Here is a 17,269-nt window from a genome sequence, read left to right on the forward strand (position 1 = left end):
GTGACAATTAATTTTGGGTTTGGAGATAAGTAGTGCAACTGGGTGATGGGGTGCATTAGGACTTGCCACTACTCTGTCTTGGTGAATGGGACAGTAGTAGACTTCTTCTCGGCTATGAGAAGAAGAAGACAAGGAGACCCCCTTTCTCCTTTTTTTGTTCACATTGATTACAAAAGTGTTGGGGAGATTAATCTCTAGAGTTGACTCTAGAAACTTAAATAGAGGTTAGAGAGTTGGAAGGGAGAACATACCACTCGCACACTTACAGTTTGCAGATGATACAATATTTTTTTGTGAAGAAGAAAATTTGGATTGGATTAGAAATTTGAAGGTCACTATACAATTCTTCGATTAAATATCAAATCTTAAAGTGAATTTTGAGAAAAGTTGTATAGTAGGAGTAAATTTGGGGGGAGAGGGAGATACTTGAATGTATAGATATTTTGTAGTGTGCAATGTCTAATTGGCCCATAAACTACCTTGGCTTGCCTTTGGGAGATAATCCTCAAAAATGAGGGTTCCAGACTCTAGTTGTAGAGAAATTTGAAAAGAGACTTGCCTCCTAGAAGAAAAATTACCTCTTTCTTGGGGGGAGAATCACCCTAATAAGATTTGTCTTAGTTAACTTGCCTATTTATTATTTGTCGATCTTCAAAATTCTGGCAAAGTGGCTAGTAAGTTAAAAAATTAATGAGAGATTTCCTTTGGGAGACATGGGAGGAGAAAATGGACCATAGGGTTGGGTGGGAAGTGGTAGCAAGAGAGATGGAGGCCTTGGCATTGGGAATATAAGGAAGTGGTGTGCAGGAGCAAGAGAGATGGAAGCTTTAGCATTTGGAATATATGGAAGAGAAATTTGGCACTACTTGGGAAATGGTTCTGGAGATTCTCACTAGAAAAAAAAAAGTTGTGGACTAGGATAGTGGGTAGTATTCATGGGCTTTCTAAGAATGGATGGGATTCTAAGATTCTGGCTAGGACTACAAGGGCATCACCCTAGAAAGCAATCCAATCTATTTTGCCATTATTCTCTCCATGGATCAGGTATGACTTACACTCGGATAATCTCATTAAGGAACATGTTTGGGTTAGAGATAGTCCTTTAAAAGATTAATTTCTAGCACTCTTTGCTATTTCTACTTTTAAGAATAGACCAGTATCCTCTTTCCTTATACCTTTTAATTTGAATTTTGGCTTTGGTTGGAACTTGGGTTTGAGAAGAGATATTAGGGATTCTGAAAATGGAGAGTACCTTGTCTTTGTTATCTATCCTTAAGGGGGTTTTTCTAGAACCAACAAAGGTAGATAGTAGAATTTCAACCCTCTCTCCTTCAGGTTACTTTACTATTTATTCCTTTTTTAAATCCCTGGCACAACCAATTGTTCCCTTTGGTTTGTCTTTTCCTGTCAAAAAGGTGTGATGTGAGTCTATTCCTCCGAAGGTTGGGAGTTTCTGTTGGGAAGCCTTTTTGGAAAGAATATGCATAAGTGATTTGCTTCAAAGAAAGAAGCCCAATAGATGTTTGTCTCGTCACTGGTGTGTCCTCTGTAAAGCTGATGGTGAGTCTAGTGTTCACTTACTAATCTCGTGTTAATTTGCAAAATATATTTGGGATTTGTTTGCTTCTTGGTTTGGGTGCAGGAGGAATCCTCCAATGAATGTGCAAAGCTTGTTTACTTCCCTTCCCTCCAACTGGCCAACAAAAAGGATGAAGATTATGTAGAGATGTGTTAAGGCAGCCATATGTTGGACTATTTGGGAGGAAAGAAACTCAAGGATTTTTTTCAAAAAAGGAAAGAAGCAGGGAAGCAATTCTACAGGTGACTCACATAAGGGTAATTCAATGGCTTAAAACTTTGGATATATTTGCAAATTTCTCAATGGATGGTTTGCTTAGAAAGTGGAAAGAAATTACAAATTTAGCTTCAATTAGGATGGTCTTAAGTTTCCATTGGAACCCTCCACTTCTCGGTTTTATCAAACTGAACTTTGATGGCAGCAGTATGGGAATTTAGGGCCCTCTAGAATAGGGGGAGTACTAAGGGATGAAAAAGGGTTTATAATAGCTTTGTACTCTGGCCCAATTGGAGTTGGAGACTCTCTGAGGGTAGAAATACTAGCAGCTCTGGAAGGGGTACAAAGGTTTAAAGATCTAAATGTCAATGAACATAGAAGGAGACTCTGAAACTGTACTAGATTGGTTAAATGAAGACACCTCTAGGCTTTGGAACTATAGCAATGGAAAGAGGAAATTAAAATGGTTTACTAGGGACATAGAAGTTCGGTGCAAATGGGTAAAGAGAAGTGCAAAATATGGTCAATATAAGAGTGTTATGCAACTTGTAAGCAAAGCTCAAAATATTAATATGATCGATATTTGGTGAAAACCCCCTCAGTTATTTTAGACTTCGATTGATTTGTTATAATTTATGTCATCATTCTTATTTTACAGTTTAAAGTCATGGTAAAACAATTTCAAGAAAGTGGCATATGACTAAACTTCACTTAATAGGACAATGTAGTATGGAATATATAGATGATTTAAGTGATAATACAGGCTAAACATGAGAGATGCAAATACAAGACAAGTGAATCGGTGAACCATCCACTTAGAAAAATTGATTCATCCTTTGGGTTGGATTTTAAAATTGATAGAGATTAAGTGCTAGTTTGGGAGGGCTCCTATGTAGGGATGGAAATTTCTATCCTATGTGGTGGGTACCCACCCCTATCTTCTCCGACGGGGTGGGTTTTTTTGTTTGAAGAATTGGTTTTGGGATTCTACAACCTGTATGGGTATGGGTAAGGTATGGCATTAGGCTAAACCTGACCCTCCCCAATCTGCATAGTGTTAGAAAGCATATAAACTTTATGTACTAGGTCTTGAATTTAATAATATTTTAAATTTTACATGAAGGATAATGGATAATTTATGTGTTTTTTAATACCTTAATCAAATAATTGAAATTTTTGTTGTTTATTTGCATTATTTTACTTAATTATTACTTTCATATGACAATAAATAATAGGAAATTAGATGTGAGTTCTAAACTCAACTCGCCCCTACCCTTGAATATGGGGAGAGTAGGGTCGGGGAGAGTCGGGGAGAGTCGGGGAGAGTTGGATTCTTAAAATCCAGCCCACTACAAATCTTGAGGTGGGTACGAGTTGAGAGGTTTAGGGAGGCGGGTAAGGTTTAGAATTTACAAAACCCTCCCTGAACCTTCCATGTTGCCATCCCTACTCTTAGGACATGGCTTTTAGCATTCCAAGTTGGACCCACATGGAGACCTTTGAAGCTATGTCTGGTAAAAATTTGGAAGGCCAATTTGGGTATTTTGGTCACTAGAATCTCAATTGTAACATGAAGCTACTCTGAGCAGCTGATCCTGAACATGGATGCTCAACCAAAGTGGCTCAGTTAATACAGCTCACCGCAAATGCAATTTCCAAATAATGCATTAACAAATGTTAGTCCTAGACTCCCAACTATATGTTTTTTGTTTTTTTTTTTTTGGCTAAATTACAAGGACCCTCCTATACTATGGGGTCAGTTACAAAGACCCCCTGCACTTTTTTTGTGACAATGACCCCCAAACATTGGCCATTATACAAAACCCCCCTCTGTTAGCATTCTATCAGTTAACTTTGAATAAGATTCTCATATGATTGTTTAAAGTTTTCTAAATGCCCAAACTACCATTTTCTAATTTATTTTACCTTTTTCTTTAATTTATGAAATCATCTTTTTTTTTACACTTTATATTCTTTTCATACTTGAGTGCTTGCCTTGGGACCAAAATGATGATGTTGGTTAACTCGGTTAGGATTAGAAGAATAGAGGAATGGAGAGAAGAACAAAGGAATAAGCAATCATTGTAAGGGTCCTTGTGTTCACTAGAGAGACACTCAAAATGCCAAAACTCCTAAGACCAGACACAACAACCTTTTTGCTCTCATTTTATTAGTAAAAGAAAGCTTCTCAATCGGCCTTTAGTTATTGCAAAAGAAAAGATGCAAAAAAGATTAAGCAACTACAATGGTTCATTCTAACTTCTAAGTTTAACTAGATTAAATTGAAGAAAAATACATAAAAAGAGGAATGTGGCTTCAGGGAGTGAAATAGAGAACTCATAGAGCTACAAAGAAATTTGATTAGTACAATGAAATACAAACTGTGAAAGATATGAAGATGGAAGAATTGGAACAATGTTATATAGTGCATGAACTTCGATAAGAATTGATAACTGTCAACACCTTGAAGGCTATAAGGAAGTTATAATCTTTGAGGAAGAACATAAAGAAAACTCAGAATTGGCTAGAGCCTAGATTCTAAAAATAGGAAGCTTCAAAGTAGAACAACCAAATCTCAATGAACAAAACAACATCAACGAAAAGACTAAAACTAGAATTAGAAAAGACCTAATACAAACAAACGATGGCAAAGGATGAAGAAAAGAAGTTATACCCTTGTTAAAAGGACCTACATCAATATGATTACAATCAAAGAATTGGGTATAGAAATGAGGCATTTATAGTCACACATTTCAAAAATTACAGTAAGCACCAAGTACAAAAGCCTGGGTGAATCAAACATTATAGAGATTTTAAAACTTGAAGTACTTATAAAATGAAACGTAGGTCACTCAAACTCTAAGAGTTTTTAGAAAGAAAGAAGTAAATATATGTATGTTACCTAAAATGAGATGTGAAAAGTGTGTTTGATGGGAAGGGGAGGAACAAAGGAGATTGGACTTTGCTCTCTTCATAGCTCAGCGTACAGAAGAGTAAAGCAATTGGCATGCTTAAATAGAGAAAAAGAATGGGTTGTTAGGCTTCATCTAAAAAGCCCTGAATATAAAAATGATAACACAACCAATTAACTTGACACCAGCTCAGATTCTTAGAGACAAAGAGCAAATGAGTTAGCCACTTCAACCAACTCCCATGTAATATGATAATTGGTGTTGATGGTTGTATGTATTATAATCAAACAGTAATAGTGCCGACCTCCCTTCCCAAGTAAAAGTCCCAACCAAAACTTGATCATTCTTACTGTGATAATAGTATAGCTATCACTTTCTAAATTCTAACTACTAGCATTGATGAGTCTTTAAATGCTCATCCTCATTCCTCAACCAAATAGGAATTAGATAGAAACAAACTACCCATAATATATTATATTATATGTAGAATTGCACAATCAACGATGGGTAATGGGCAGCACTGTCCCTTGGATGCTGGTATTGCTCACCATCTTATATACATATATGTATATATATATATATATATATATATAAAGCAAAAGGAGTGCTTTCTCCTTTCTCTATTTGGAATCTTATTGTTGTAGTATTATAGTTCACTTTAAATCAATGACTTGCACGTGTGAACAATCCTAGTGAAAAAAATATATATTTTTTCATTACATGAGAGACAAGTGTCAATACTCTATCTCTCTCTCTTTTGACTACTTTTCTCTTTTGGTCTTTCTTTCTTCAACCCTTCTTCCCACTCCCCCTATCTATCTTCTCGTTCTCGCTGTCCATTTTCATCTCTCTCTGCCTCTCTCACTCCCTGATTTAGTAATAAGCGAGAACGAATAGTTACACTGAATGTTCTCCAACGCATGGGTTTCTTCATCTACGGCAATGATTTTTTGTTTACGATTCGATTTGATGAAGGTTTGAGTGTAAAAACAGTCAACCAAAGGAGCTTCCATCGAGAAGAACTCGACCAAACCCCTTAGAGCAGTAGATTGATGAAGAGGGGCTTCACCCCATCTTCGCTTTGAAACCCTCTCTCTCTCTCTCTCTTCTTTCTTTCACTTGCAAAGCATCCATAATAGCTTCTTGGACTGATGCAGTGTTTCACCTTTGTTACAGGGGGGAATACGGAATGAGTGACTATAGAGTATGGCACTCCAAGCCCAACAAACAATGACTGCATTGGAGTTTTTTCTCCTGTAAATTTCAGGTGAACAGATTGCATGGTAGTTATTTTTCACCTAAAAAGAGTAATCTAATTTGATTGAGCATAAAAATTATTTTTTAAAGACTTAAAGTTGTCAAATACTTTGATTATTATGCTTTCATTATCTCTAATACTCCTAATAAAAGGGTATTGCAATTCCAAATTGTTTCAGTGCTTCTCTTTGTCATGCGGAAAACAATAGAGTTTCTCCTCCATTATTGTATACTACACCTATTAAGGTAGGTCCTACCTCGATTTGTCTTACTATTACCATGCATTTCTGATGTAAAACTTGGGTTTTCAGGGAGTTGAGCTCAATCGTGCTTTTCTAAGCTCAGCTCAGGATCATGCTCTATGGGTTTCACTTAGAAGTCTTAGATGGTCATGGGCCTCCTGGCTCCTAAGAACATCTCATTAAAGAGCTAGGCTTAACTTTCATGGGCCTAAATTTGCAAGATTATGAAGCCCTTCATCCATATAATAAGCCCACTTGTACTATATAAGAATGATGTTTTTATAACCTTTATAGTTTTATGTGATGATGCATGTAGTACCAATTTGCAAACTACTCAAATGGAGTTTATTTGACTTTTTTTACACTATTCACTAGTGGATTCTGTAGTGTATGACACTATTTAAAACTCACAGAAAATAATGTTGCATTCCTTTGTTTATTGATTTAAGAGTTTTGTTTGCTTCCTTTATAGACTAATTATTTGGTTACTTTTGCTTTCCCAATAGGCTCAATTCTAACCAGTTTTTAAATGTATTGTTGTTGATGAAATAGCCGAAGTTGTTGGCAATTTCAAATGCAATAGCTTTTGCAAATCCAAAGACACCAGTTTACCCATGCTTGACCCAAGGCAAAGCATGGAACGAAGTATGCCAGTTCCTATTTCTTATTTATTACTTAAACTTGGGATTATTCAATCAAACACAAACTGGATTTTCTCTCATGGCATTCATGGGAATTTTTTTGTTATAAAATATTTTGAATAAACTCCCATTAATTCTCCCACTAATAAAAGGACAAAGTAGGACTATTTTTTCCTTGATACTAACAACTTTTTTTCTTATATTCATTGTTTCATTTTCTTTTCTTTCTTTGAGTCCTATTAATTTGGTAAGAATGTGATGGGCCACTAATGATGTGTATATTTTATACTTGATAGTTGACACTCAGATGACTGTAACTTGGACAAGCAGGTACAATATCAATGAGGCGGATCTTTTATTGAATGAGGTAAGCAAGGAGGAAACCAAATGCGTTCACCAGCTAGGACACTGAATTTCAATCATAATAGCACGTGTGGTATGCAAACTTCCTCTTTATCCTCTTGGAGTATTTTCCTTGCATTTACTCAAAATTGATGCAAAATGTGGATTCGATGAAGGTGTATCAACCTTGTTTTGTTGATACATATTCAAATAAAACAATGTAGTTGCATAAATAAAAGCAAAAGATTTTGTTATTTAACCTTCTTTATGACTATGAATACTATATGTGATATTAAACTTCAAGGCTAAAAGCCTGAAACACATGGTTTATGGTTAAAGAGATAAATACACATGATTGACAACTCAGTCAAATAAGGAAACAATGATTTATCCACAAATTATGACAAAAATTAACCTTTTCATGGAGCATATTCCACAACCTTGTTATGTTGCAAAATACATGTTGGGTGAACTCTTACTATGAATCCCTTTGATCTAAGATGAATGCTACCTGACGTAGGACAGGTTAGGGGATCTTACAATTTTTTTTTTTTTTTGATCTGGTGATGGGCTTTTTGGGTTGGAGGGGTTTTGAGTGATTAATGATGAAGAATAGGGATGGAGAAGTAAAACTTGTTGATATGGTAAATTGCAATGAGATCATAGAAGCGATAGAGAGTACACTTTTTGAATAAGTGTATTTATATAATGCAAAAAACCATAGTTACATGGGCTCACACCTATTGAACTATAGTGCCATTCTAGTTTGGTAGAAAGTAGCAGGTTGTGTCTGGATTTGAAAGAAAACATGCAATGTCAATAAAATTGTTTCTTAGCTAATGGGAATTTAGTTGCAAAAGACTCATGTTGTTTCCTCTGAAGAAGACTTTTATCTTTATAATAGGGTTGACGAAGAGAGATAGGGAATGACTTTTATGCATATAAGAGAGAGAGAGAGAGGGGGGGGGGGAGAGAGAGAGAGAGAGAGAAAGATCCTTGAAGAGACTTTCGGGCATACTCAAATACAAAATAAATATAGGTAACCTATTTTTAAACGACGGATCTCAATAACAATAACAAACTTGGTAATAGGCCATACTCTCCAAGTCTTCTATTTAAAACTACAGTGGCTAAGCTACCTCCTACAATCAACTCCATCTTCAGATAAACACGACACCCATGTAACTAATTGTTTATTGAAATAATAGGTGATTTACATACATTCATATATTATGAGTGCCTTCTTTTTATAAATATATTATGAATGTCTATGTGAATATTAGTTCTCTAAATTCAGTTGCCATTTGTTAATCTAACTATTTAGACCATTTTTTGTACATAGGAGGAAATTGTTACTAGCAAAAGATTGGTGAAGCCATGGTTGGTATTCCATATCTCAAAAAATGCACATCGTTCTACAGAAATTATATAGAGATTCACTTCTCTTTTGAATCATGGCAACATGAGGATACCTGATTGAAAGGTTCAAATGACAAGCAATCATGTTTTAGATTGTTGTGTTCTTTACCCCCTTTGAGAACCATTTTGGAATTTTTGTAAGTTATATAGTTAATATCTTCTTTTATGGAAATATTAGGCTATAGTTGTTTTAACGTCATAGAGGTGAGAATGAGACCTACACAAATGGAAATATTAGGCTGCAATTCTTTCTTTTTCCAGTGAATAATCTTCTTTATCCTTTAGAAACTTGTATTAATCTTATTAAAGGAACACATCTTTATATATTAACTATTTTTTCTTTATTCTATATTATTTCTATTATGAAGAATCAAGAACTAGGACTACCAATGTAATTGCTATCAATTTTCTTCATTTTTTACTCTCCCAATTATTCAGTATTATTCGCCCGTGCTTAGCACAGGCACCACTCACTAGTGCATCATTATTCCATAACTGTTGATCTTGGATAGTGCCAATCATCAGATATTCCATGAAAATAAAACCATGACAGTAGCTCTAGTCGATTTTGTCTCACACGCACACTTGACACTCCCCCCACTTCTCATTTTCGTCTCTTTCCTCTCTTTTTCTCTCTTAAAATAAAATAATTCGTAGGATTCAGGTTTTATTGCGGGAATGATGAGATGTTCCGCACTACACTCATTGCATTCTTTGTGCGGCATGTATGCAGCCATTAAAAGAGGCTTACAATGACAAGATGTCACCAATGAACTTATTGGAGATTTTTTCCTTTTCTGACTATGATCACTAGTGAGAAAATCATTTTTTTTCCTTTCACAACAAAGATTAAAGGTATTTTTGGGTCAGTTAGGTTTTAAGGGAGAATGGCAAGAAAAGGAAAATAGAGAAAGTTTATTGGGGTATTTTAGTAATTTAATGCCTTACATCATTTGACTTAATGGCCAATGGAGTATTTGTCGCAACACAATAGTTTGGGGGGTCTTTATTGCAAAAAAAGTGCAGAGTTTTTGTCACTGACCCTATAGTGCAAGGGGGTCTTTGCAATTTTACCTTTTTTTCTTTTCAGCAAAGGATTGCTTTTACACTCGAACTTATGTAATACGTTTCAGACTTCTCAATCACCCAAAGATTTTACCATCACAATAAGGTTGCATTTGGCATTCCTTATGTTAAGGACTTATCTTCGTTTTGTAGTTAAAAACTCAGTGTGAATAGGGGCATTTTAAATGCAAAAAGGAGATAAGTCCTTAAAATTAAGGAATGCTAAATGTTGCTAAGTGTGAATAGGGGCATTTTATATACTAAAAATACTAAAAATTTAAAAAAAAGCCAACAATTATTATGGTGGATGGCAAATTGACAATCACAAGTCAATAACATTGCCCAAATTAGTCTTATTATTATCTAATACATTGTGTGAGTTTTATATTAATATCTTATTAAATTATTGTTTACTTCCAAGTCTTTATATAGCATTATATATAGCAAAAACATTATTTTATTTCAGGATCTAAATATAAAGATGAGCTATGAATGTCTCATATAGGGATGCAAATGGATCGGATTGGATTTGAATTATAGGGTATATTTGAATCCGATCCGACACTATTCGTGTCAGATCCGATCTGATCGGATCTTATAGGACTCAATCTGAATTCAAATCCTAACGGTTAGTCGGATCTTCATATTTGATCGGATCCGACTTGTTTTATTTAAAAATTAATAAATTTTTAAAAGAAAAACAAAATATAATAATTTAAACAAAGTAAAAAACAAAATATAGTAATTTAAATAAAGTAAAAAACAAAATATTTATGACCACCAACTTCGGCAACCATTGACCCGAGGATCACACTGACCACGAGAGCTCGAACCTGCATGGTATGTTCTCCCTTATTCACTCATATCACTTATTCGCTCATATCAATTAATATTTATACTAATTCATATTAATTATTTCATATATATAATTAGTATTAATTATTTACATTATTGTTATTATTATTATAAGTAATTATAATTAACAATATTATTATAATAAATACTATTATTATTCTCCAATAAATATTTCATTTAGTGAAAGTTAAATTATAAAACTTTCAATTATTCAATATTGTTAAACTAAAAGAATTATAAAAGAAATTATTATTTCTTGAATTAACTAAAAATCATAATTATAACAAATTAATTACTTAATAATAATAATCATAATAATGATAGTAGTAGTAGTAGTAGTAGTACTTTAATATTATTGGTTTCAAAATCAATACACACATAATAAGAATATATTATTAATTTATTAATAATACTGATTATTATTAAAAATGTTAATAGCAAAATTTAATTACTTAAAATTATTTGATAAAATTACCCATTTTAATTCGGATAGATAATTAATTATTAATGTTAATTTCTTAAAATTATTATTTATTGAATAATTTTAATTACTCTTTGGTTAACAAACTTATTTTGAATAATTGGTTTTTTATGTTCAATAATTTTTTTTGCAAAAATCCAAATAATTTTTCATTTGCAATGCTAACCATTTTATTTTTCTCTTATTCAATTTTCCAAAAGATTAGAAAATAAATTAATGATATTTACCTATTTTTATCAAATTATGTATTTATCAAGTTGTTGTCATTGATGATGACAATGATGATGAGTCAACTTTTTGAAACAGAGGGGTACTAATAATAACTAATGACTTCTAATTAATTAATTCTAGCTATTAATTACTAATAATAATAACTCACTGATGATAGTGCGCGATCTGGATACTCCTAGCTGGAAGATGATTTGAACGCTAGTCGCATGGCGAGTTGGACCAAGCTGCAAGATAATTGATCAGAGAACTCGGGGAGGTCGCTCCGATGCTTAAGTTAGTACTATATTATGGATGCGAGCTGAATACTTGAATGCTAGAGTGCTTGTGAGAAAATAATCGCGCGTACCTTCGCTTTGAGGATTGATGCCCTTATATAGTTGAGTAGTCGTGAATCTTACAAAAAGGCTCCAGGATCTCCAGGCTGCGTAGATAAGATCCATTCCATTTCCGAAGGAGAGCAATGCGCTAGTTGATAAGGTTTATCAATTCCCTCCGATTCGGGCGGAGTGAGGATGACTCTTGTTAATAAACGCCGTGATCCCAAGGAATTCGAAGTCTGTTGGAGAAGCTCCTAGAGTCGATTACGTGGTGCTTCGGTTCTTTGGCCCCAAACTTGCACCTCAATTCTTTGGCTCCGAATTGGATTAGGTACCGAGGTGCTCAAGACCCCGAGCTCCCGAGTTGCTGGCGAGGCTCCCTTGCTGAGTTGTCATCCTAATGGCTGATCGCATCCACGTGTACTTCGGTTGCTAGGTTGGGCTAACTTACCCCCCATCAATTGCCCCCCACTCCCCGTACCAAGGGTCGCAACCCCGGTGTGGGGAGTTCATGGTCAGTGCAAGTAGGTTGGCCTGATTTCTTCTTGGTTCACCTCCCAGTTTTTTGGTCGGACCGGTGTAACCCATGTGGCTCAGTGGAAAAAAACCAGATTGCGTGTCAAGGACGCGTGGACTCGATGTGATTTATAAACTCCACGAACGCCAAAAACCGCGCTCAACCGAAATCTCTCCTCGAAGGGAGTGTGGCCGGTTTTCACGAGAACCGTAGGATCGCATTGATTTAAACCATCATTTCCTGGAAATGGTGGCTATAAATAGGGGGGACCCAGGTCCCCTTTTCTTCATCCTTCAAAGTGCATTCGAGAGTTGAGGTCGCGCATCCGTTCTCCAGCTCGCCTCTTGTATCCGGAGTAGTTCGCTTCCTCTTTCGTCTTTTGGTGAGTTCGCCTTGTTCCGCCCCTTTTTACTTCAAGTTCGCTGGTTCCCTTTTTGTTCATTATGTCTGGCCTTAGTTTAGATTGCCTTCTAGATGGGAGCGGTGAGTCTGCTAGGGCCGAGGTGGGTACCTCGGCACAGACCGTGGGACCTTAGGGGAAGGTTGATTGCTGATCTTGCCTCCTGGTGACGTTCATCTCGATGCTTTTCCCGGTGTTGCTGGAAGAATCCATTGAAATAAATTGAAAGCTAGAACTGCAACTGAAATTGGGGTGACCTTTTGATCGGTTCCCATAGACGGCACCAATTGATAGTGCGTGATTTGGATACTCCTAGTTGGAAGATGATTTGAACGCCAGTCGCGTGGCAAGATGGACCAAGCTGCAAGATAATAGATAAGAGAACTCAGGGTGGCTAACCCGGCGAGGTCACTTCGATGCTTAAGTCAGTACTATATTATGGATGCGAGCTGAATACTTGAATGCTAGAGTGCTGGTGAGCAAATAATCGCGCGTACCTTCACTTTGAGGATTGATGCCCTTATATAGTTGTGTAGTTATGAATCTTACGAAAAGGCTCCGGGATCTCTGGGCTGCGTAGATAAGATCAGTTCCATTTCCGAAGGAGAGCAATGCGCTAGATGATAAGGTTTATCAATTCCCTCCAATTCGGACGGAGTGAGGATGAGTCTTGTTAATAAACGTCGTGATCCCGAGGAATTCGGAATCCGTTGGAGAAGCTCCTAGAGTCGATTATGTGGTGCTTCGGTTCTTTGGCCCCGAACTTGCACCTCAATTCTTTGGCTCCGAACTGGATTAGGTACCGAGGTGCCTTTATGGCAAGGTGCTCAAGATCCCGAGCTCCCGAGCTGTTGGCGAGGCTCCCTTGCTAAGTTGCCATCCTAGTGGCTAATCGCGTCCATGTGTACCTCGGTTGCGAGGTCGGGCCAACTTACCCCTCATCAACTGATAATAACCAATTACTGATAATAATTACTACTAATACTTAATTGCTGATATTAATTTATTACTGATAATATTGACCATTATTTCAGAATGATAATTAATAATGATTTTCATAATGGTAATTAATAATTCGGAAATAATCATTTATATTTATATTAACTCATATTAATTATTTTGAAAATAAATATTTAATCTTAATTATTTACATTAGAATTATTATTAGAAATCATAATTCATACAGTTATACGAAATAACTAATTATATTATTATTATCAATAATTATAATTAATTATTAGTAATAATAATGATTTATGATAAAAATTAATTACTTATTGATAATTTATTCCTTATTTATAATAATGATAATTATTACTTTAGAATGTTAATTAATTAATGATAATTAATAAGTATTTTAATAATGTCAATTATTAATTGGGATATAATCATTTTATATTTATATTAATTCATATTAATTTTTTTATAAATATATAATTAGTGTTAATTATTTACATTATTATTATAAGTAATTATAATTAATGCTATTATTATAATTAATACTATTTTTATAAAAGCAATTATTATTTCATTAATTAACCAAAGAAATTAATTATAACAAATTATTTAATTAATATACACAAATTAAGTACATACATAATAAGAATATATTATTTCTTAATTTAGTTTGAAGTTTACAATCATTGTCAATACTCATTAATAGTTAGAATTACAATCGTTATTAATAAAGGAAATACTTTATTAATTACAAACTTGATTTAACTTTTAGTAACCAACCTAATTTAACTTTTAAAAAGAAATAACTCAAAATAGATTTATTAGATAAATAGTAAATAGCAAATAAAGTGGGTTATTATTTACCAATAAGATCTTATTTAATATCTTAAATCAAATTAAAAAAAAACTTAAATTAATAGTGGGTTTCAAATAAAATAAGTCAGAATAGATTGCCAATTACAAAGATGAAAGACCCAATTTTTTTTTTTAATTTAATTTTTGATAACTGAATAATAAACTTCAAACTAAATTATACACACATTTAGTTATCCCGTACTTATGATAAAACAAGAAATGACCTAACTATTAAATAATAAATAAAAGCAATGAAGTATTAAACTCTTTTTGTTATTTTAAACACAAATAAGTCGGATGTGAATAAGTCCGAATCTGATCCGAGTCCGACTAATTGATCCAGCTCCCATTTGCCAACCGAAATTCAGAACGGCTAACGGCATTCAGTCTGGTAGTGGGTCGGGTCAATAATTGCTGCCGAAATATATGGTCATTGAGTCCTTTAACTTTCCTTTCTCTTTACAAAACGTATTAATTTAACCGGGCTAAAGTTTGAAATTTTGAATATATATATATATATATTGAATGGGTTTTTTCTTTGTGGGAGCGGAGGACAGATAAGTACGTTGCTTATGTCAGTGAATTAATTTTCCATAATTCTGTACAAGCGATCCCAAAACCGAGTGACCTTCATGTAAATTTCCCAACATCAACCCGATTCGGATCCTCTGAGGAATATGACACGCCACATCAGCCTGAGATGTGGGACCTATACTATTGAGATGATGATGTGGCATATAGTAATTGGCTCAGTATTACGAATTATACAACTGTAGAGGATTCAAATTCGATTCAAACTCACACCCACCTGTCTCCATACTCTCCAACGGTCTATTGCCCAACTGTCTTCCACCTTTTTCTCCCCCCGCCCTCAACGAAACATTGCTCATTTCTTCTTTCTATGTTGTCCACTTGTCGTTGAGAGAAACGGTTAACAAAAGGAAAAGGCGCCTACTATAACGTGGCAGACTTCTATTGGTTACACTGCACAGGTGGAAGCTCCTTAGTGGCCTTGAAAAAGGGAATTTTCTACCCGCCACAAAAGGGAGGCTGCTGTGGAACCCTTGGGGCTCCACCGGTCCACCCCCACGAGGCCACGCGCTTTCTTTTCAGTTTCCTTGAGGACCTGTCTCGCCAGAAGCAAAGCTAAAGGCAAAAAGTCGGTGCAATTCCATAAAATAAAGTAATTCCTTCTTATCAGTTATCCCTCCCTCCCAAGTAAAGCTACTTTTCCTCTCTCTCTCTCTCTCTATAAATATATATGAGAGGCTCCAGCCCTCATTATTCCAACGCACCATTCTTCTTCAGTTCTTCTACTATTGCAAGACTGCAACTCAGAATACCTTACGGCCAACAAAGATTTCTAGCTTTCTCAACACCCAAAATGACGGTTAGCCTCTCTCTCTCTCTCTGGTTTACTGCATCAATCAACCTTCATTAGTAGGATGTTACTTCAAAGCTAAATTTATACAGGTCTTTGTTTGTGCACGTCTTTCCTTCTTGGTCTGTTTGGTGTCCACTGTTTCTCAGTGTTAAAAGTTTATTCCATACGTTTACTTCTGTAGTAGTAAAATGTTTTGAACAAGCCTGCTGGGCAGGTTGGATATACCAAATGATCCCAACAAACTTTTTTCTTTTTCTTTCGGGATTGAAACAAAGAAGACTTCTGATCAGACACACTTTTCCCATGATGACATGACCCATGCATTACCATCATCATCATCATCACCATGGGCACATATGAATGAAATACTAAGCTCTACTGTTTGGATTTTCAGGTTGTAGAGATAAGAGTTCATATGGACTGTGCTGGCTGTGAGAGCAAGATCAAGAAGGCTCTTCAAAAGATACAAGGTATGCACTATGCAGCACAGCTATACATAGAGATCCTCCCTTGTTTGGTTGTTCTTAAAGACTTGAACTAAAGTATTTCTCATATGTTGTATCAGGAGTGGATGAAGTCGACATAGACATAGCCATGCAGAAGGTGACTGTAACAGGATGGGCAGAGCAGAAGAAGGTTCTGAAGGCGGTGAGGAAGACGGGGAGGAGGGCCGAGCTGTGGCCGTATCCTTACAACCCGGAGTACCATAGCTACACCCAACAGTACTACTACAACCAACACCATTATCACAGCTATCCGTACACATATTATGCCTCCCAATCATCCTCCTACAACTACAGAAAGCATGGCTATGATGGCCATGACCATGGCTACTATCAACCCCCTCCATACTCCACCATCATTGATGAAAGAACTGGTGCAGTGTTTAGTGACGAGAACCCTAATGCTTGCTCTATCATGTGACCATCACCCATCCATCCATCCATCCATATCAAGATGCTAATGCTATACATCATATTTATATAATGACCAACCGAGGGCTGGCTCGTTGGTGTGTTGGCTGGTTTGTTCAAGCGTTGATGCCGAGTCGAATCAAAAGGGGTCAAAGGGAAACTAGAAAGTTATTATCAAAAAATATATATTTATATAATGGCCTATCTTGGATTTATTGATTTTTTTTGTTTTTTGTTTGATTTTCCTTTTTTTTTGTATTTTTTGTGTGGAAAAAAACCCATTAATGTAACATAAATTTTTTGTGAAATCGAATCCAATTTGGTTGTTTCAAGTATGTATTGGATAAATTCTTAGTTGGTCCAGTTCAAAAAATTAATTGAAGATGACTCACTGAAATGAGGTTAAAATTGAACGATCATGATGGTAGATTAGCCGTCCGATGAACCAAGAGAAGTGGGCTCCCACTAAAAGAGGACGAGCGATGGGCCCAATGGGTGTATCCTTTCAAACATACACAACCCTCCGAACCTCGTAACGGTCGTATTGCGTCGTTTAGTTCGTTCTTTAAATTTCCATCGTGGAGTTATGTTTTGCAGTCACAGCAAAACCACAGAAGATGACTCACAGAATCAGAGTCTCGTCTTTGTCGTCGGCCATCTCTGCTTCCTCATCGGCGATGGAGAT

General features: G+C 35.5%; 1 protein-coding gene across 1 annotated transcript; it reads left to right on the forward strand.

Annotated features, from left to right (window-relative positions):
* The first annotated feature begins 15,520 nt into the window (after positions 1 to 15,520).
* On the forward strand, positions 15,521 to 16,892 carry LOC104613115 (heavy metal-associated isoprenylated plant protein 28-like). Its single transcript, XM_010280815.3, has 3 exons — positions 15,521 to 15,676; positions 16,065 to 16,140; positions 16,236 to 16,892. The coding sequence occupies exons 1-3, from the start codon at positions 15,548 to 15,550 to the stop codon at positions 16,592 to 16,594; spliced, it is 564 nt and encodes a 187-aa protein (XP_010279117.2). The 5' UTR covers positions 15,521 to 15,547; the 3' UTR covers positions 16,595 to 16,892.
* Positions 16,893 to 17,269: the final 377 nt, after the last annotated feature.

Source organism: Nelumbo nucifera, chromosome 1 (genome assembly GCF_055504915.1).
Source record: "Nelumbo nucifera cultivar China Antique chromosome 1, China Antique-T2T, whole genome shotgun sequence".
In the NCBI taxonomy this organism is placed as follows: Eukaryota; Viridiplantae; Streptophyta; class Magnoliopsida; order Proteales; family Nelumbonaceae; genus Nelumbo; species Nelumbo nucifera.